Below are 21,567 nucleotides of genomic sequence, written 5' to 3'. Positions count from 1 at the left end.
CGTGTAAAAGTCCGTTTGTAACGTTATGTACCAGCATTTTGAGTGAAATTGTCCCGACAAGGCTGCCAAAAGGGTTATGACTTACCAACAGTTATAACGACAGAGCATTCAGCCTAACCTTTGCTAAGGATAAACCTAAAATCAGTGCCTCCCAAACTGCTCCACATCAGTGTCTGCAAGTAGATATGTGTGTATATAAGCATGATAGGTCGATTAGCAAATACTTTATTGTGAGGGAAACCATCTGAGAATAATTTTGTTCTTTAAACAGTTACATAACTGTCTGTACTGCAGGAATGAGTCCAGTTTAGACTGAAACCAAAGCACACAGTGAACATCCTTAATCGCTCTCATTGTGTTGAATATTTTTTTAAAAAATAGACAAACACTAAATGTACTACTCCCCATTTTCAGTGGTGTAGTAGTAGTTGATGAGGTGGATGTACTGTAAGGTAGATGGGTAGTGACAGAGGAAGAAAATGGTTTACTCTCCTATATACAGTACTGTGCAAAAGTCTGACACCAACCTAAAACATTTTCATTTTAACCAGATTATAATGATCATATTTATTTCTTAGTAGTCCCTTTACTAAAACATAACAAAAACATACAGGAAATGTATAAACAGTATTAAAAACATATATATATGTAAAAAAAAAACAGGCAAAAGTTGCATGTATTTAGTGTGACCTCCTTTTCCATTTAGCACGTCTTGAACTCTCTTGTACGGACAATATTAGATTTACAGTGCTAATTTTCTGATATACCAGAAGATTATTAAGAAAACTTCAAAATAGTTGCCGTAGAGAGTTCTAAAGATGCTTTGAGTAAAATTAGGTCACACCAAATATTGAATTCAGTCTGAGGAAGCCCTTTTGTTCTGACTTTTTGGTGTTATAATGCATTGTACATGTTCTCTGCATTCTTTGAATCTTTAAGAGCCTGTGAAATATATATATATATATATATATATATATATATATATATATAACAATAAATCTATGGTGGCACAAGACTTTTGCACATTACCTTATATTCCAGTAGCTTTTTTGGCTGATAGGTGGGTAAACTTTAAACAATCAGACAGAGATGAGTATACCATGTATATCTGCATGTACCCTCCAGTACACAACTGTCCATTTAGCTAAAAATGGATAGAGACCACTCCAATGAATCCCTGTGAACCGCATTTGAGAAACTAATGACTTATTTGATATGGGGTGCCGAGAGTTTGATGCTGATTCAATTGGCTTTCGATACTACTTTTGCAAAGATCTGCTTCTTATGTTATTAATTGATAACCATTTTTTAAGTGTGCTATTGTCATGCAATTTATAGGGATTAACTGTGTGGTTTTCTTTGCAGGTTGGTGTCATAATTTTTGGCTAGCTCCTGTTGAAAGAGGAAAGTCTGTCAGCAGCATTGTCCGCCCCTTAAAGTGGAGAGCATCAGACCTCTATTTTATCATGACCATTGCACCCAGCATCTCCAGTTGAAGCAGGATCACCACCATATATTGATACAATTGGTGAAAGTCCCGATCACAAAAACAGCAAGAATACTCCAGTTTAGCCGTCAGCTCCATTCTTCCATCTAGCAGAAGATGTACGGGAGTGCCCGCTCTGTAGGCAGAGGGGATGCCAACCATAGTGGAGGAAGAGATGGAGGTGGCACTGGTAATCAGGGATCTGGCCGTTCCCCTCGCCTTCCCCGTTCTCCTCGGATGGGACACCGTCGCACCAACAGCACCGGAGGCAGTGGAGGGGGTCCTGGAGGAGCAGGAGGCAAGACGCTTTCCATGGAGAACATCCAGTCGCTCAACGCTGCGTATGCCACCTCAGGACCAATGTACCTGAGTGACAATGAGGTTGCCATGGCAGGTGACCACCTTCCCAAAAGTGGTGGGACAGTGACGACGATGGGGAGACAGAGGGTGACATATGGGTCAAGGGGCAGCAGCAGCAGCAGCGGAGTTGTGGCTGCTAGCACCCCCAACATCTCCACCTCAGTGCCTGCCAATGCTGTGCTGCCAGCAGGCATGATGGCAGGTGATGCTCTGGCTTTTGGGGACCACCACATGGCCTCCACTGTGCCCCATTCTCTGAGGCAGGCCAGAGACAACACCATACTGGACCTGCAGGCACAACTGAAAGAGGTATGTTGTTCATTTTACTGCCAAGTTTGCAGATTTTCTACATCAAGGATTTGGAATTTTTGATAAGAGATTGGCTTGCTAGGTTCGACAGATCACATTTACAGTGTTTAACTTCTACTCCTTTATCCTACTTTCTTAGGTTCTGCGTGAGAATGAGATGCTGCGGCGAGAAGTAGAAGTTAAGGAGAGCAAGCTTAGCTCGTCCATGAATTCTATCAAGACCTTCTGGAGCCCAGAACTGAAAAAGGAGCGAGCTCTCAGGAAAGACGAGGTCTCTAAGATCACTGTGTGGAAGGAACAGTACCGTGTGATTCAAGATGAAGCACAGGTCAGTCTTCCCTTATATTTATTTAAACAGAAAGATGTTGTCGACTCAAAATTTCTGTTTGTGACCTCAAAGTCATTTTAATCCGTCTAAATAGAGTCCTCAGTCTGCCTGGGTCGAACATGTTTCACTATAAAAATGCGTTTCACCCAGTGTGTCAGCTTTCCGTGCAAGTCTGTTTCGCTCTCTTTCTTCCTTGCTGCATAGGCTAGAGGCAGGTTTTTAACATCTAGTTAATCCTCTTATATGCAGCTATATGCTCATGCTTAATAGATGAAAGAGGCTGTAAGTCTAATGGCTGCATTAGCATTTCTGTATGTTTTAGAAAATGCTGGATTTGTGAACATGATAAAAATGTTGAGAAAGCGCAAATTTAGAATGTATGTAGTAGATAAACCACTCCAGAAAATAAGAAATCAACACAAGTTTGTGATAATCAAAAGGCTTCTCTGAGTAGCACTTTGTTCAAATATATTACACATTTGTTATTTAACAAAAAGACAAAGTAGAACACCCAAAATATCAAAACGAAGTGTAAAACAGTCCACTGGACTTATTATAGAGTTAAATATGTGTTGCTGTTAATTCAAATGGCTTCATTTCTGATTTCAGGAGCGTGAACCAAGGATTTTCAATCGCTCTTTATTCTGTTTCTACTTCTGTGTCAAATTTTTACTTGTTTTTCTCTTATTTGGCTCTGGATCTAAAGAATAGAAATGTTGATTCTGCAAAAATTTTAATCCATTTCCTTGTTCGGTAGTCTGTGTCAGCCCACACCATGTGCACATTAAATAAAAATACAGGCACATGATCTCTTTTGAAACCCTACAGTTTGTTGTGGGAATTGTACAAATTAAGTGTCATTAATGAAGGGAAGCAGTCTTTGTTTCACTGTGATTTTTAATGGATGGGCAGATGTGTATAATTTGCTGTTTTCACTCCTGCTGAGTCACAGAATCACACTGTGGACTAATTCCCAGTAATGCCCGACTTGCGCAGGACTAATCAGTGGGTGCTGTAATTTAAAGATGTCTGCTTTCACATGTCAGCCTCCGCCTCCCACACTGGCACACATGCAACAAAAAGCACACACACAGCCACACACAAAGCCATTTGGCTAATTACTGCCTCAGTTAAACTGCGTGCCCTTATTAAATGTAGGTCCAGTGCATACGTCTGCAATTGTGCAGGGTTCCCTCGGATCCTTAAAGTCTTCAAAGGCATTGAATTCAGCAATCTAAAATTAAGGCCTTAATTGGTATTGAAAATACTTAAAATACTGAATCTTTCAAAAGTCTTAAAATTGCACAGAAATGGGAAGTAGGATTTTATTAATTGTTTTCATTTATGACACTACATCGTAAAAGCTCCAAAAATTAATCTTTTTTTTTTTGTGAAATAATATCAATAAATTCTTCTTCTTAAATGCATCATGATTTGAGTCCAAGCAGTGGAAACTCACATGCAGAGTGAGAAACTCAAAATGACCAAGAAAACCGGACAAAAATGTCTGATGTTTCTCACTTCTGTTGGTAGACCCAATAGATAATATAATTTGTCTTCCATTTGAGGCCACTATAAAAAGGTTTTGACATTTTCAACATTTGACGTAGATGATCTAATTTTTTCACTGTACAAACATTTGGGCAAAATAAAATTGTCCTTCTTCTGTTTTGGTTTTTAGAAAATTGGTCTAAAACTTAATTCCGAGTGGTATTGAAAACATCTTAAAAAGTCTGAAATCTAACTTAAATCTTAAACAGCAGGAACCCTGATTGTGTGTTTATGTGTCATTTCTGTTTCTGTGTTTGCAATGCTGATGTGCATGCTGGCCCCAGCTTTTCCAAAATCCCTACTATGAGGCATTTATGTCCGTCATACTCTGTGATAAGTGACTGCTATTCTGTAGTCTGTTTAAGTGTGAAATGGCTGTCATCTTCCATTTCCCTTTCTTTCTTTTTTTAAAAGTTGGGCACTCACCTAATCATCATCAGTTATTTCTTGCCAAATACTCTTTGCCACACAGATATAATATAACATTCATCATAGGATGTTGTGAAGTGTCAGAGATTAAATGCGAGTGGAGCAGATAAGAGAGGGAGAATCCAAAAAGTATACATCACACATAGAGCATCTTTAACGTTTTGACTTGTTACAGTTTGTCAAGGGCTGTGGATGATCTGTAGCAGAGGTTTGGCTGTGTGTGTCCTCAGGAACTGTGACTTAGTGTTTGAATCAGTTTAGTTGGTGCATCACATCTCTTATTCTTTGTGCTCTCTAAAACGCCGACTGTTATCTCTCCTCAGGCAGAGAGAGTGAGAATATCGGAGCTGAGGATGGGAAAAGGTGTGTGTGTGTGTGTGTGTGTGTGTGTGTGTGTGTGTGTGTGTGTGTGTGTGTGTGTGTGTGTGTGTGTGTGTGTGTGTGTGTGTGTGTGTGTGTGTGTGTGTGTGTGTGTTTTTCTGTCCTTGTCCATGCATGTGTTTATGTGTGGTGTGGGGTGGATCGGTGCAGTCACAGCAGTGAGTCAGCCATAGTCACGGGGTGGAGAGGGTGATGGAGAGGGAGAGGTGAGAGTATTGGAGGGAAGAGATAGGGCGTGAAGCAAAGTATAGATGAATAGAGTGTGTGAGGAGGAGAATAGTGTGTGCCGGTGGAGGGAGAAGGAGAGAATGACAAAGGAAGGAGAGGGAGGGGGCTGGAGGACGGAGAGAAACGAAGGCAGACACTGACTTCTCTCTTTGTTCTGTCATCTGCAAACGCTCACAGCTGGTTCAGAGCAGAGTGCAACACAGCCTTGTGTCACAGTCTCACAGCAGCTCTGCCAAGTGTCCGTGGCATCAGATGCCACAAACAATGCAATACTACACTGGGCTGATTGTGTTTCACCACTTGTATTTCTCTGAGAATGAAACGTAACACTGTCCACAAAGCCCGGCTGTTGGGGGTGCATCTGTCAGGGCACGGCTGAATTTTCAGACATGATTAGAGGCTGATTTTTGACATGCTGTAACACAATATTCTGCTAGGATCCACTCGCATAAAGCAGCCCTTGTGGTTATTCAAATAATTAATACATTTCCTTCACCTCATCTACCCTCGTGTGGATCATTTTGTTATAAAGTCCAACAAACACACAGAAAAAATGAATGTTAACAAATTAACATGTGTGTCTCTTGTTTGTTTTTAGCATCTCCAGATGACTGTTCAGGCTCTTCAGGATGAGCTGAGGATCCAGAGGGACCTGAACCAGCTGCTCCAGCAAGACCCCGCCATACAAGGTCGGGATCTGGCCCTGACATCTGAACCGACGGAGGAGAACTACCGGCGGCTACAGGCCGAGCACGAGAGGCAGGCCAAAGAGCTCTTCCTCCTCAGAAAGACCCTGGAGGAGATGGAGCTGAGGATCGACACACAGAAGCAAACCCTGGGAGCCAGAGACGAGTCCATCAAAAAACTTCTGGAGATGCTGCAGAGCAAAGGTGAGCCCTGCCAGAGAGGTTTAAAGCTTAGTGATCCTCATGAAGTATTAGAAAACTTTGGCTGAATGTTGAAGCCAGTGCAGAGCTACAGAACAGCTTTTCTGTTGGCCAGTGGATCTTAATTCTCTTACAAAACCAAATTAAAGTTAACAGGAAACTAAGTCAGTGTGTTACTTCCACAAACATTTCGGGTCTCAGGTTTTTGGTCTCAGGCTGTCACTTAAAGTTGTGATGGTTTTCATCACAGCTCCACCCAAGCTTTCTCCCCCTCTGGCCACATATGGGCTTCTGCGCTCCATAAACTAACCATGAGGCGTGCTTTAAACTCCAGCATGCTTCTGAGGCCAGCGATGACTTACGGCTACATGCAAAGACCTTTGCATAGGTGTGTCTCCCAAAATAATTTCATGTTATGGTTCTTGGTGGCACAAAATATAAGAGATATCAAACCAGATGCAGGAGAGGAAACCTAAAACCTATTTAAACTCTGGATTAAATTAAACTTTTTGCCTATTTGGTAATGTTATTTCCTGATTTCCTTTCTTTCAAACTGATGAGCTTTAGTTCTAAGCATAAAACAAATTCCCACCTCCTTTTTTAGGCTGTCAGGGTTTCCCAGGTCATGAGAAACCTGGATAAGGCATGGAATTTCACAAACACATTTTCTAGGCCTAGAGAAGTCGTGGAATTGGTAAAAACCATTTCTAATTTTGGAAAAGTCATGGAGTGTTGTGTGTGTAATAAAATCGTTACAGTTAATGAATTATGTGCACGTAATGTTACTTAACTGCAACTTTATTTCCTGTAGCTGTTGTCGTAACGTTGCTGTGTGCGCCGTAACGAGCATTTCCTTCTTTTGTCCCGGCGCTCCGTTTCTCCCTTCATGTGTACCTGCTTTCTGAAGTTATGTCTTAATAGAGTTTGAATCTGATTTGTTTGAAAAATGCAGGGCAAGTAGGGCAAGAAAAAAAAAAGTGGTTCTTGAAAAGTCATGGAAAAGTTTTTACATTTTTTCCATGAAAATGTTTGGGAACCCTGCCCGGTGCAGGTTCAGCAGGTGGCTTTTAATGCTCATGTTTGCATTTGTAAAGATTTGATGAAATAAATGTTTTTCTACCTCATTATGGTAACTAAGATGCTGTGCATTTTGTCTCAGGGCCATCTGCCAAGGCATCAGAGGAGGACCAGGAGCGGACCAGGAGACTGGCTGATGCAGAGATGCACAGACATCACCTTGAGAGTTTACTGGACCAGAGAGACAGAGAGATTAATGCACTAAGAGAGGTAACGTCCAGTCCAACCATGGGAGATATAACATTACATTTCATGGGTCTAGTTACCTTCTTGTTCATGCATGTATGCTACATGTTCTTCTTGTGATCCAAAAGGAGCTGCACCGTCGATATGAGGGAACCCCAGAGTCCACCAAAACTAAGGCTCTGCAGACTGTCATTGACATGAAGGTGAGGATTTAAATAAAGAAGTGTGTATGACTGTACTATTCTTGGTCACACATGTTCATTCTATGTGTCTGAAATCCTCTTCATTAACCCCAGGATGCAAAAATCAGTTCAATGGAGCGAGGCATGAGAGACATGGAGGAGGAGCTGCTAATGCTTAAATCCAATGGACTCCTGAGCTGTGAGGAGCGTCAAGAAGAGATGAAGCAGATGGAGGTGTACCGCAGCCACACGAAATTCATGAAAAATAAGGTCTGAGACAACATGAGATGGGAGTTTGACTGAACTGTTGTAGTAAATCTTCAATAAGGAGGACTCAGTCTTTCATTTTCATCCTTTCCTCTTTCTTTTCCTCCATGGCCTAATCTTTTTCAGATGGAGCAGGTGAAGCAGGACCTCTCCAGGAAGGATACTGAGCTGCTTGGTTTGCAGACCAAGCTAGAGACGCTCACCAACCAGTTCTCAGACAGCAAGCAGCACATTGAAGTCCTCAAGGAGTCCCTCACTGCAAAGGAGCAGCGAGCTGCCATCTTACAGACAGAGGTATAGCAGATGCATATCTATACACCAGTGTTGTACAAGGTAGATTTATAAGTCATTTTTTAAACATAGTTTAAAGATAAAATAAAAATGTATCCTTGATCCTGCTACATCTTTGGAGTTGAAAGGATGAGTTGATTAAAATCAGCAGTTACTATGAAAATTCCAACTGGTTGCTCAGGCATGTTGCTGCTGATACCATCATGCAGTGCACTTTTTCAGTTTGCATCAGAGTCTTGTATCCTGTCGGCTCTGAACAAGGTTCGCCCATCCGGGATGTTAGGGGTTAACCATGTCTCTGTGAAGATGTGCGCAGAGCAGTCTCTGATTTCGCCATATATTGAGGAACGTTTTCTGTTTTCTTTGCTTTTGACCACTCTGATTTTGTGTGCATGACGTGTTTGTTCACCTTTCCCTGATCAGGTGGATGCCTTGCGCCTGCGCTTAGAAGAGAAGGAGGCAACTCTGAACAAGAAGAGCAAGCAGATACAAGAAATGTCAGAAGAGAAGGGCACACTCAATGGGGAGATCCATGACCTTAAGGACATGCTTGAGGTTAAGGAGCGCAAAGTTAATGTGCTACAGAAGAAGGTGATTTGGATTTTTTCAAAGATGTTGTATTGTGTGAAACGACCACATGCATTCATCATTTTAAATGTGTATCCTCTGGTTGTTTGTCATTTTGACTGATGGTTGCTTGGGTTTACTCTGCAGATTGAGAACCTGCAGGAGCAGCTAAGGGACAAGGAGAAGCAAATGAGCAGTCTGAAGGAGAGAGTCAAGTCTTTGCAGGCAGACACCTCCAACACTGACACTGCTCTCACCACACTGGAGGAGTCTCTTGCAGAAAAGGTGAGTTTATGTCTGCACAAACTGTAGATTTTATTTATCTTCTCGGTGTTCATTTTTTACTGGTGTATGTTTATTTGTTATGCCTTTGAAGGCAGCACACGTGATCATATTCTTTATGTCCTCCCAGGAGCGCATCATTGAGCGTCTAAAAGAGCAGCGAGACAGAGACGACCGGGAGAGGACAGAGGAGCTTGACTCTTACAGGAAGGAACTGAAAGAGTTAAAGGAGAAACTGAGCTTAGTGCAGGGAGACTTGTCAGACAGAGAGGTGAGAAATGGTTGGAGGAACACAAGCTCATTGTTGACTGCGTCTCTATTAATACAGCGAAACCTTTCTGGTGTTTTTTTTTCCATCAGTCTTACATTGCAATGAGTCATGGATTCCTGTATTAGATCTAATGTATTTTCAGTCCCATGCTCTGTTAGTTTGATAAGCTGGAAGAGGTTCATCTATATTTGTGTGTATGTGGGTGTGTGTGCATGTGCAGACGTCTCTGTTGGACCTGAAGGAGCATGCATCATCGCTGGCCTCGTCTGGGCTGAAGAAGGACTCCAAACTCAAGAGTATGGAGATCGCTTTGGAGCAGAAGAGGGAGGAGTGTCTCAAAGTGGAGAACCAGCTTAAGAGAGTGAGATCCTCAAATATAGAAAGCAGGCAGCTCACGTGCTGGCTCACCTCACCAGATGATGCTAAATTTTTACTTTAAGTGATTATTACATTGTCTGGTATCTAGCCCATATCTGCGGACGCTGACGTGAATACAGCTGTTTTCTAACTGCCATCTCGTCCTTTTGTCAGGCTCAAAACGCAGCCCTGGAGGCTCAGGCCAACACTGAGCTGGCCGAGCGCATTAAGAACCTCGAACAGGAAGTGGCCCGCCACAAAGAGGATTCTGGGAAGGCCCAGGCTGAGGTGGACCGCCTGCTGGAAATCCTTCGGGAAATGGAGAATGAGAAGAATGACAAGGACAAAAAGATCAATGAGCTGGAGAGGTGGGTGGAAACATGCATGTTTCAGTTACTCTCAAGAATATTTTCTTTAGTAAAGATGTTTAACCTAAAAGATGAGGACTCTGTATCATGTGACCTTGTCACTTTACAATAGTTAAAGGTGCATTTTGTAAGATCCAGCTACTCAGTCCAACTGAATAGGGAGCAGGTATTTCATCAGTTTGATGACTGTAAGCCCACAATTTGTGTTGTCATTAGTTACGCTAAAGATACATTTCATTAAATAGCCAACATCAGATGTTACTTACCAGTCTAAAATAAAGCATCAAACAGCAGCATCAAACCGAATCTTTATACTCTCCAAGAGCTGTCTCCAGCGTTGGAAAGCCACACCAGTATTCACTCTGGTTTTGCTTCCTCTTGCATCGCTTCTTTGTTTTTTTGCTGTGGAATATTGCTTCTTTGCGGGAGCTGCTTGTGACGGAGATAACGGTCTTTTTCCTGGAGCTTCTGCCATTGCTGTGTTTCTTACGCACTAACTAACTAATTCACTTCTACGCTGTATCCATTGACTCCGATGTTGTGTCAGGGACTGTTTCCTCGTTGGTATGTGTTTCCTTCCACCTTAACAAGACCCCAAACCTTTTAATTCTTACCATGACCACCAAGGGCGGTGCTACACATTAACATGGGATGCACTATTCGACAGGGAAACACACTTTGATACAACATGTATCAACACAAATTGTGGGCTTACAGTCATCAAACTGGTGAAATACTGAGGGCTCAGAGGTAGAGTGGGTCGTCCTCTAATTGGAAGGTCAGCGGTTCGATCCCCAGCTCCTCCGGGCAACATGTCGAAGTATCCTTGGGCAAGATACTGAACCCAGTGCACTGTGTGAATGATTACTGAGTACCAGGTGGCACCTTGTACGGTATCCTCGGCCACCAGTGTGTGAATGTGACATGTAGTGTTAAAGCACTTTGCGTGGTCAATAAGACCAGAAAACTGCTATACAAGTATAGTTCATTTACCATTTACAACATCTCAACTCTTCATCCTCTCCTGTGGCACACTAGAAAAATCAAAATCAAAAATACATATTGTTCCTCTTACCTGTGTGTCTAGATTGTTTTGATGTGAGTTGCTCAGTGTTGGAGATATCAACTGAGACATGTCTGCCCTCTCTCAATTTAATGGAAGTAAATGGCACTCGGTATGTGGTGCTCAAAGTGCCAAAAAAATAAATTTGAAAAACTCAACAGCAGCAGTTAGGCCTTTTTAGGGTCCTCAGCAGCTACACTGTGCTTTCTGCTATCTGTTTTCATCCCTGCTAGCTTGGACTTGTGACCACTGTTCTCATGACTGATGCAAATTTTCCTTCAATGGCATCATGTCACTCTGGAGATTGTTGCCCCGAACATGTGGATTCTAATGTAATTTGGCTGTCTGCTGTTTTGCGTCTTGGTGATATCGCTCTGAAAGCTGATGTGGTGAATGTTAACAGCAGACAGATGTAGTAATTGGCATAGGCAAGCCATGTTTCTGCAGGTTTTGTCTTGTACTTGTATGTTGTGACCCAAGAGATCTTGTGACACCAGAGTCACTACGTAATCCCAGAGCTGATGTGTAGAAGCCCCCTTCCTCCTCCTCCTCCTCCTCCCTCTCTCTGTTTTTCCTCATGTTGACTCATCTTCCTGGTCTATTTTTCTCTTTACTGCTTTCTTGTCTTTACACCGGAAATCTCTCACCCCACCAGTTTGGCCTCCAGGTTAGTATCTTCTCTTTTTCTGTCTTCCTTTATTCTATTTAGTTGTCTTCTCACATTTCTCTCCCCGGTTTCTCTCCGCCTCTTACCTCTCCACAGTATGCGGTGCTGCAAGCAGCTGCCTTGTGTGACATATTGAACTCTTTGTCTTTCCTCTTACTTCTGTTCATGCCCATTTTCCTGCTCTCGCCTTCTTATTGTTCTGTCTTTTACCCCGAGTCAAATCTAAGATTGACCCCTTGCAGGCCTCTCTAAAAGTCTGTAAGGCTGTTATTTATTTATTTTATTTATGATTTTATTTTTACAGGGACAGTGCACATTAATAAACATTGCTGCGAATGTGCCAGTGTTATCCAAAGCCAAATGTTCAACTGTTGTTCCTGGGCCAGGCGTTAAGACAGCCACAAAAACAGAAAGACATAAAAGCATGCAAACAATTAAAAGCTTGAATGAAAACATTAATGTAAGACTTAGCCAAATGGTTAGCATATTAAAAGCACATGAAGAAGACGGTTCTACCTGACAGAAGAAAAGCGATAAGCCAGCAGACACAGTATGTACAACAAGATAGAAAAAAGAGCAGGCAAGAAATAGTAATGCACAAGATTTAAGTATAAGTAAACAAGACAGTTATAGACAATAAGACACAAGCATTAGCAGACAGGACAGTTATGTACAACTTGACAGAAGCAACTGCAGACATCAGGTCAGAAATAAAACAGTTTGACTCCATGCAGTGTAAATGTAAGGACAAGTGTGAGAGCGAAGACTACGTACACACACTTGTTGATTGTCATTTCATTATGTTTATAAAAAAAAGGGCAGTTCCTTATCAGAGTGAAATTTTATGTCTGCATTTGATTTGAAAATGCACTTTTTTTGCTGCCTGACATTGTATTCACTTACAATTGGCTACAGTCATAACTGACAAAACGTTCTACATGGATGATCATTGACGTGGCAGCGTGAGTCAATTATCTGTGTTAAACATGACTTAATATAATAAAATAATTAATAACTTTATGTTGCACCTTTAAAAACAGAGTTTACAAAGTGCCTTGAAAAACAAAACAAAGCAGAAATGGGAAAAATAGGCGGTGATACAACAACAGAAAGCCAAACAGTCCTATTGAACACAAGCGAGAAAAAACTAGGTTAGAGTTACAATAAAATTAACACGAGTGGACAAATACTGCAAGGTGCAGGACACATTATGTCAGTATAAACAACAGAAACAATAAAAACACTTAAACCACAAATAAAATGAAATAGAACAGATAAAACCTAAATTTAAAAGTTAAAAGAAATAAAAAGAAATAAACAACATCACATACTTGCTATTTTTTTTTTTTTTTTAACAATTTTCCATCAATTTACACTTGCAATGATAAATCACATATAGGTGGGACCATAGTCTACCTGTTACGCATACAAAACATGTAACTTCCCCCATGTATCCCATGGTGTTCCTGTAGGCAGATGAAGGACCAGTCGAAGAAGGTGGCGTCTCTGAAGCACAAGGAGCAGGTGGAGAAGAGCAGGAATGCTCGACTCATGGAGGAGGCCAGGAAGAGGGAGGACAACATGTCCGAGAGCTCCCAGCAGGTGAAGGTGAGGCATGTGTGCTGTTTGCTTGTATGCACTGCATTAGTGCAAAGTCCGACAAACTATAATTTAACCTTGTCCTCTTCCTCCTGTGAAGGACACTCTGCGTCAGAAGACAGAGCGCATAGAGGAGCTGGAGGAGGCCCTAAGAGAGAGCGTTCAGATCACTGCTGAGAGAGAGATGGTGCTGGCACAGGAGGAGGCTGCCAGGTCACTCCAGGAGAAACAGGTACACAACTCCCCAAAAACACACACAAAGAAGTCCTCAGATACTTTACTTAAGTACATTTAGAAAGACCATGACCTCAACATATTCCATTAAAAAGTGAAAGTCCTACATTCAAAATGTTACTTAAGTAAAAGTACAGAAGTATTATTCGGAAAATGTGTAAAAGTATCAAAAGTAAGAGTACTCATCATGCAGAATGGCTCCTTTCACGGTGTTACATTATTATAGACTATTATATTATTCTGTTTTGACACTTACAGACATGTAAAGCATTTTTATGTTGTAGTTTGTCAGTGTGGATCTGATTTCTGATACTTTGTAGATCAGTGCTGTAGATAGTACTACATCATATCATATAAGCATATTGTGTGTTTTTTATGTAAAAAGTAACAAGTAATTTAGTGTCAAATAAATTCAGTAGAGTTTAAAAGTAAAGTATTTTCTTCCCAATTGTAGTAGAGAAGAACTATAAAGAAGCATAAAATGGAAATACTCAATTAAAGTATAACAATGTCAAAACTGTACTTAGAAGTCCAGTGTGTAGTATTTAGGGGCATCTCTTGACAGCAATGGTAAACAAAATTCATAACTATGTTTTATTTATAGACATAGCCAGTCGTCCCCGAAGGAGTTGCCATGTTGTTATACAGTAGCTCAGAATAGACAAATGTAACACTGGCTGTAGATAGGGCTGTTTGCCCTTTTGCGTCAGCCACCATAGTTCTCCTACACACTTGGCACATGGGATACAAGCACAGTACTTGTGTAAATGTACTTAGTTACGTTCCACAACTGCGCACACACGACACAGCAATATTAAAGGAATACTTTTCAACCAGCTTTGTATCAAAACAATGTGGGTATTACTGCATGTGTCCATGAACTGTTGTAACCTTCCCTCTGTCTAACCAGTGCCTAGTTCTCTCAAATAGACCATCATCCCCTTTGTACATTCGCATTTTTTTTATTGCCCGCAACCCATGCTGCAACCACAGATAATAAAACTCATCACAGTGTACCAAGAGATAGACCCACCCCTCTCACTGTCTCTCACAACTCAGATCGAATGGTCAGAGTAGGCAGAGCTGATTGAATATAAGCCACACTGCCTTTTTCTCACCTAAAATGTTTTTAGAAACTTATTTTAACTTCCCGTTTAGCTGTGATAGCATTTGTGAAAAGGACATGGGCGTCATACTGCTCCTGCACAGTGAAAACGGAGGCTGAAAAAATTGAGATGAAACTGTAAAACTGAGCAGTGCTGTTCAAATATAAACCCAAGATTCTGTAACTGAGCTGCTTATTTCTTGCCTCAGATGTTTTCATGTTTTAGCTTACCATTTAATGATTAATACAAGTTGGTAATACCAACCAGCTGCCATCAATTCAACAGACGAGTTCTCATTTCGACACCTCTCAGTGGGAGTGTTTACTGGTCTGGTGCAGCACAGTGCATTCTGGTAGTTTTCTACCTCTTAAGAAAAAGTGAATACCCTTTGAATGCCCTTTTTCTGTTTTCTTTGGTAATGTAGCACCAATTTCAAAAGCTTTTGTGTCTTTCTACTGCATGGACACATTATTTTATTAAAGACCATCTCCCCAGCAGTGAAATACTTCTTTACCAAGTCAAAGTATCACACGTACAGTAGATGCATATCTTAACACATCCATTTAGAAAAGAAACGGCCTCATATACTGAGGTTCCTTCTCTCTCATCTTTATGCTGCCATTGTGGTGTTTCTCCTCCTTTCTTCACCTCCCTCCTCTGGCCTCCGTCTTTCTCAGTTCTTTTATCTTTGCTTGTTGTTTTCTCTTGTTTTCTCTCTGCTACACACCGCCTCTCAGAAGCACTCACTCAAACCAATGCATGAGTCCAACCTCGCCCACTTAAAGTGGTCAAAGGTATGAGCCCAGTATGTGTGACCTCCATCAGTGAGCAACAACACTCAACAGGGGTGGACACAACAACAGCAACACCTCTACAATTCATGCAGTAACAACAACAACCTGGCATTACATGTGAAGTTATTATCTTGGGGGGAATTTGTGTTTGATGTTGTTGGATTGCATTATTTTGGGAGGTGTTGCTGTTTCCAGCCCGTGCAATATTCATGTTATTTTGTTTACCTGCTTATGAAACATGGCAATGCTGATGAATCGGTTGGCTCGTACATCAAATAGCCAATAGAATTGATCATTTGGAGATGAATAATTCACTCTAATTAAAACGTTTCGATGTGAAACAGCGGTACTCTTGTGCCGTTTTAAAAATGAATAACAGGTAAATGAAATTTCGTGCTGTAGTTTAATGCTATCTGTGTTATAGTTGACTCCTAGTCCTTCCCAAAAGCCCTGCCTCCCCTGCCTCTTATGAGAGCACCTCACACTGGCAAGTCATCAAAAGTGTCTTTTCTCAACAAAAAAGGGCTTTCACTGATGGATTTAGGTAATCTGTTTTACTCAATTTATGATTGAATTGTTTTTGTGTGTGTGCGTGTGCGTGTGTGTGTGTGTGTGTGTGCGTGTGCGTGTGCGTGTGCGCTCCCAGATGGAGGAGCTGCTGGGGGCCATGGAGAAAGTGAAGCAGGAGCTGGAGTCCATGAGGGCCAAGCTGGCCTCCACCCAGCAGTCTCTGTGTGAGAAAGAGGCACACCTCTCAACCCTGCGAGCTGAGCGCAGGAAACACCTGGAGGAGGTGCTGGAGATGAAGTAAGACACACACACACACACACACACACACACACACACACACACACACACACACACACACAGTAGGGTGGAGGAAACTCTGGAGTATCGATTGCTACCTTCATCTTGTAAAATGTCATCCTATTCTGGCCTTGCCCAGCTGGCAGGATGATTTTCTGCAATGAATAATAAATGATAATTGAGCTGTTTACTCATGTGGTTAAATGCCATGTTGTTTTATCCCCACCTAACAGGCAGGAGGCGCTGCTGGCTGCTATCAGCGAGAAAGATGCTAACATCGCCCTGCTGGAGTTGTCCTCCTCAAAGAAGAAGAAGACCCAGGACGAGGTGGCTCTGCTGAAGCGGGAGAAGGACAGACTGGTGCAGCAGCTCAAACAGCAGGTGGGGGCGGGGCTGCTGGTATCTGTGGAGGGGAAAAACATGATGGAGGTCATCGTGATCACACAACATTCACGTTATTTCATTTTATCTCTCCTAAATGTCTCCCACGCAGAGTACATTTACCTTCAGGGAATAGAGCGCAGGGACATGGTTGCTAAAAAAAAAATTGGAAGGACAGTTTTTCAGGGACAGTAGTTTGTGTTACCGTCAACACTGCAAAACTACATGCCAAAAAACAGTAAATTATGTCTTTTGGGGATTATCTGTTACACTGGGGAGGAACTTTTTCTACCAACAGTGTTTGAGGTCCCTGATATACACCATACACACTCTCTCTCGCTTTAACCACAAACCAATCGAAAGTAAACTGAAACAATGGCTCCGTATCAAACAGGCCCCTGACTGGCTCTGTGCGCGCTGCCTCCACTCAAAGGTTTTAGACATATGCAGTTTTTTTTCTCCAAATCTTTGCTGGAAGTTATCATTATTTTAATGTGGTCACTTTATTTTGAAAAATAAAACAGGGGTAATAGTCCCCTGCTGCCTGAATTTTGTGTTTTTCCTTAACTTGATCACATGACTTTTCTGCTCTTCATCATGTCACTGAAGTGTTTTTTTATTCTTACCATCTTTAATTTACAGACGCAGAACAGAATGAAACTGATGGCAGACAATTACGAGGATGACCATCTGAAGACCGCTCCTGACCAGACAAATCACAAACCCTCTCCAGATCAGGTAGCTTACTCACCTTTCGTCCTGAACACAGGGTTCCTGCAGATCCTTAAAAAAGTCTTCTAAGGCATTGAATTCATTTATCTTTTTTAAAAAGCCTTAATTGGTATTAGATCATTTGAATTGTTCCAAAAGTCTTAAAAATGCTCAGACATGGGAAATAGGATTTTCTGACGTTGCATTGTAAAATCTCAATAGTTGTTTTTTTGTGAAATAAAAAAAAAAAATTAGAAAAAAAATAAAAAATTTAATAAATTCCTTTTCTTAAACTCATCATGATGGGAATTCAAGCAGTTGAATCTCACCTGCAGAATGAAAAACAAAAAATCGGACAGAAGTACCAGATATTTCCCTTTTTGGTTGGTAAACCTAAAAGATACTTTTGTTTTGTGATAATGTAATATATTCACTGTCTTCCATGTGTTTCGCTCAAAAAGGTTGCTTTATTTTTTAACATTGACACAAATAATGTAACTTTTTCCACTGGACCAAAGACATCTCATGTTTTATGTCATACTAAACATTTGGGCAAAATAAAATTGTCCTTCAATTGTGGTTATAAGAAAATAATGCGGTGTTCTTCTGTCTTTTTAACTTAACTTTGTTCATACACACTAACCAAATGTTCCTTTGCAATGCTGCGATTGGCTTGCCTTGTGGCTAACAGGATGATGAGGAGGGTATTTGGGCGTAGCTGAGCTTTTGCCCTCCCCCTCTCTCTCTCTCAGCCATTTTGTTCAGAAGGGTGAGCTCGTATGGAAAGTCACACCAGTCACACCTTTCTTCATCGCTACTCTGTGGCATGTTTACTTATCATTCATTCATTGTAGTTTTCTTTTTATTCCTTTCATTGTAATCGTTGCTTGGTCTTTCTGTGACACTTAATACTCATCCAGTGCCTTAAACAGTTTCCATTTCTCGCTTTTTAGTTGCTGATGGGATCAGTGGTGTGTGTTCGTTTGCATGCACAAGCTGAGAGGATGGTTTTGATCCTGGCTCTGTGTCATCGCCAAAAACTAAAGCATCTTCGCTTTGCATGCCGCTGCACTGACGCTGATGATTAGCTCCTCACATTTTGACCCACGCAAACAGGTGTAGCATTGGATAATGTAACCTCAACGTAATCAGCGGTTGAGTACGACACTTTGCTGAGCTGCACTTGCACAAAAAAACATCCTTTAGATACTCTAATAATGCACCGAAAAGGTTGGTTCCAATGTGAGATGGTGATGGGTTCATAAGCGTGCATGCAGATGATGATGTTCTGTTTTTCTCTCATTTTTTGTTTACATGTAAGTGGGGTCTCGTGCTTCAGTCTTTTGTTGAAACGGAAGCGTCTCTTAGATGAACCCTTGTTTCTCCTTTTCTTACTCCCCCTCGCCTCACACTCTCTCCCCTTTTGTCCCACCCTGCAGATGATACCCCCTCTTTTAGCCCTGTCCCAGAACCGCAGTAAGCTCAAGCTCTACATCGCCCACCTGACAGACCTCTGCCATGACCGGGACCCCAGCATCCTCAGCCAGCTCACGCCACCCTCTCACTACCACCACAGCGACCCCGAAGACTGGGAGGAGGAGCTCCAGAAGATGAGTGTTGAACAGGTAGTGGAGGAACTCCCAGTCACTCTGTTATTCATCTTTACATCCAAATTTGTTATTACCAATTTGTTTTTTAGGGCTTTTCAGCATTAACGCATGAATCGTGATGCAATTAAGGTCTGTAATTAACGTGTTAATTTTTTTATAGTTTTGTTAATCACTGGCCGACTTTCCAGTCTTTAAGAGTCTGTACCGGGCTAATTTTTGGAGTGAGAGCGATGATACGAGTATCAGGTGAAACTAGAAGATCTGAGGAATCCATACCATGCTACCTTGTCAGTAAGGGGGCAGAATAATGCTCCAGAGTTAGGCTAAATTTTGGTGATGGAAAAACGGCACAGTCATTTCACAGGGGTTCCTTGACCTCTGACCTCCAGATATATGTATGAAAAAGGGTCCTGTGGATACTCGAGTCTCTCCTTTGCAGTCACGCCCACTTTACGATAGTACAATGAAGTTTTTTTGCTGTCGTTTGTTGGTAGAAAAAGGGCTTCCCTTGGAGTCAGACTAAAATGTATATCTGTGTTAAACATGACATACTATACTAATAATAACTTCATGTTGCACCTTTAAAAAACAAAGTTTAAAAAGGGCTTTGACAAACAAAGCAAAAAACAGAGATGGGATACATAAAAGGCAATACAACAACAGATAGTCAAACAGTCCTAATCAACGCAAGTGAGACAAGACCAGGGTAGAGTTCGGATAAAATTAAAACATGAGGACAAACAATGCAAGATGCAGGATGCAAAATGTCGGTGTAAAATAACACAAACAAATACACCAAATACAACAAAAGCAATAAAACCACAAATAAAAGGAAATAAAATACGTAAAATAAATAAAGATAAATAAAATAGGTCTGCGACCAAATATACAAATTGTAGGAAAATGAGAAGTTTTGCTGATTGAAAGCCTGTTAAAAGAAACTTTTATTTATTTATGCTTTTTTTTCTCTTCAGTTGGAGCGAGAGCTGGAGGTGTGTGAGAAGGAGAGCGGAGAGCTGCAGGAGTACGCCAACTCTGTTCTCCAGCAGATCGCAGACTACTGCCCTGATATCCTGGAGCAGGTTGTCAATGCCCTGGAGGAGTCGTGCTGACAACTCTGACCTCGGACCCGACCCGGCCGACCCCTGGTCTTCACATAATCTGTAGCTGAGCCCAGGTGCCCCTACCTCCACTCAACGAGGCACCTGGAAGGATGAGCGACAGCTGGGGCATTATCTCACCCCGCTGAGCTTCTCTTCCTCGCTCCCCTCGTCCACCCTGAAACAAACTTTGATGACTCCTCAGTGCTTTCCTGTCTCATGTGTCTCTCTATTGTCAGGGCTGTAAAATCGAATTAGGGATGTCCACAAAGTGTGTCGAAACGTTTTCAAATATGGCACTTTGAGCAAATATCGGATCACATTCTGCCAATCGAGGTCCTCTCATTGAATGACAGCTATGGCAGATGGTGGGAATAGAGAGAGGAGATATCTTAAGTTCACACTTAATGTTATATCAGGCAGGAAACAGTTTACTGGAGGTTCATGGAAAGTTAAAAGCTAACCCTTTATGCTCCACTTTGTAGGATTTAGGGCAGGCATGTCAAACCGGTCCACAGGGGGGCCGGTGTGGCTGCAGGTTTTTGTGCCAACCAACCAAGAGCACACAGTTTGACCAATCAACTGTCTGAAGACGGAGATCAGTTGATTAAATGAGTCAAGTCTGGTGTGCTGCTACTTGGTTGGAAACAAAACCTGCAGCCACACCGGCCCCCCTGTGGACCAGTTTGACATGCCTGATTTAGGGGGATAGATTGGGGGATATATAGGGAGCAGGTCCTTGTCCACAAAGATGGCCATGTTGCACCAGCGTGTTTCTACAATAGTCCACAACAAGCAAACAAAAAATTGGCTCTAAATATGGCCATTAGCATCGGCTACTGTCGTCAACATCCCGCCTGTGACGAGTGTGTCAGCTGAACAGTTTTTTAATGTGAAACTGCTTTACTCAGTGTTTTCACTGATTTAAATCACCGGGTCCGTTTACCCACCCATTTACATTATGGATAACTGAAAAATAAATGAACAGACAATAAAATAACATAAAAGTCTAACTATTAAAGTTAAGTACAACAATACAATAAAAGGAAAAGAGAAAAAAGGGATGAGAGACAGGATCGTATTAACCATAATGACATCGTCAGTGGAGGCCTTTATTCAATCATGTGAGATGGGAGATTCTCCATGTAGTTAAGAAAAGGTTGCCATATAGTATAGAAAATATGTTTATTCTTCCTTAGTGAGTAAGTTATCTTCTCTATAGAAATACAGCTGTTCACAGTCCAACAGGCAGCGGGAGATATGACACCCGAGAAACACTGAGTTGTAACGTGAGTCTTCTTTATTCAGTGGTTTTAATCACCTGGTGCGTTTGTTCTGGGGAGGAGGAAACCTCTGCGGATAATTCAGCTCTCAGTAAAACCTCCTGAACAATAAACACCGAAGAAATTCTAACCAGGAGAGTTTTTAAGCTGTTTGCAACCTGCAATCCTTACTCCTGCATGCCACTAAATCTCCCTAAATCTTACACACTGTTCCTTTCAACATTTGTGAGCTCACTAATAATCGATTTTTGCCTGCAGTAAACTTAAAATAAGGCGCACCTGTGAGTCTGGGACAGGTGCGTTGGGAGAAAGAGGATATTAGATGAAAGAAGCAAACTTCCGCACAAAGTCTCGGAGTATACTGCCAACTTTCCGCTCCCTCAACGTCTTCATTCACTGCAGGAA

At 41.6% G+C, this 21,567-nt stretch overlaps 1 protein-coding gene across 3 annotated transcripts in view; it reads left to right on the top strand.

Moving 5' to 3' along the window:
- Nucleotides 1–20,372, top strand: part of LOC121950036 (ELKS/Rab6-interacting/CAST family member 1-like) — a 21,352-nt gene extending 980 nt beyond the window's left edge. Inside the window, exons 2-21 of one of the 3 annotated variants that reach the window (XM_088079921.1) lie at nucleotides 1,366–2,155; nucleotides 2,295–2,483; nucleotides 5,671–5,962; nucleotides 7,119–7,246; nucleotides 7,351–7,425; nucleotides 7,519–7,674; nucleotides 7,798–7,965; nucleotides 8,386–8,553; nucleotides 8,677–8,814; nucleotides 8,942–9,082; nucleotides 9,303–9,443; nucleotides 9,614–9,807; nucleotides 13,010–13,145; nucleotides 13,237–13,368; nucleotides 15,214–15,270; nucleotides 15,917–16,077; nucleotides 16,311–16,458; nucleotides 17,101–17,196; nucleotides 18,609–18,794; nucleotides 19,754–20,372. In XM_088079921.1, coding sequence (XP_087936047.1) covers nucleotides 1,604–2,155; nucleotides 2,295–2,483; nucleotides 5,671–5,962; nucleotides 7,119–7,246; nucleotides 7,351–7,425; nucleotides 7,519–7,674; nucleotides 7,798–7,965; nucleotides 8,386–8,553; nucleotides 8,677–8,814; nucleotides 8,942–9,082; nucleotides 9,303–9,443; nucleotides 9,614–9,807; nucleotides 13,010–13,145; nucleotides 13,237–13,368; nucleotides 15,214–15,270; nucleotides 15,917–16,077; nucleotides 16,311–16,458; nucleotides 17,101–17,196; nucleotides 18,609–18,794; nucleotides 19,754–19,891 — 3,396 coding nt within the window. In that variant the 5' untranslated portion in view covers nucleotides 1,366–1,603 and the 3' untranslated portion in view covers nucleotides 19,892–20,372. Of the gene's footprint in view, nucleotides 1–1,365; nucleotides 2,156–2,294; nucleotides 2,484–5,670; nucleotides 5,963–7,118; nucleotides 7,247–7,350; nucleotides 7,426–7,518; nucleotides 7,675–7,797; nucleotides 7,966–8,385; nucleotides 8,554–8,676; nucleotides 8,815–8,941; nucleotides 9,083–9,302; nucleotides 9,444–9,613; nucleotides 9,808–13,009; nucleotides 13,146–13,236; nucleotides 13,369–15,213; nucleotides 15,271–15,916; nucleotides 16,078–16,310; nucleotides 16,459–17,100; nucleotides 17,197–17,860; nucleotides 17,939–18,608; nucleotides 18,795–19,753 lie in introns of those variants that run through there. The other 2 variants (XR_015776957.1, XM_088079922.1) reach the window with 2 other exon arrangements.
- The last annotated feature ends 1,195 nt before the right edge of the window (nucleotides 20,373–21,567 follow it).

Source organism: Plectropomus leopardus, chromosome 7, assembly GCF_026936395.1.
Source record: "Plectropomus leopardus strain MGB_pleo_1.0 chromosome 7, ASM2693639v1, whole genome shotgun sequence".
Classification (NCBI taxonomy): domain Eukaryota; kingdom Metazoa; phylum Chordata; class Actinopteri; order Perciformes; family Serranidae; genus Plectropomus; species Plectropomus leopardus.
The sequence above is the reverse complement of the archived record's forward strand: the minus strand, read 5'-3'. Positions and strand labels throughout refer to the sequence as shown.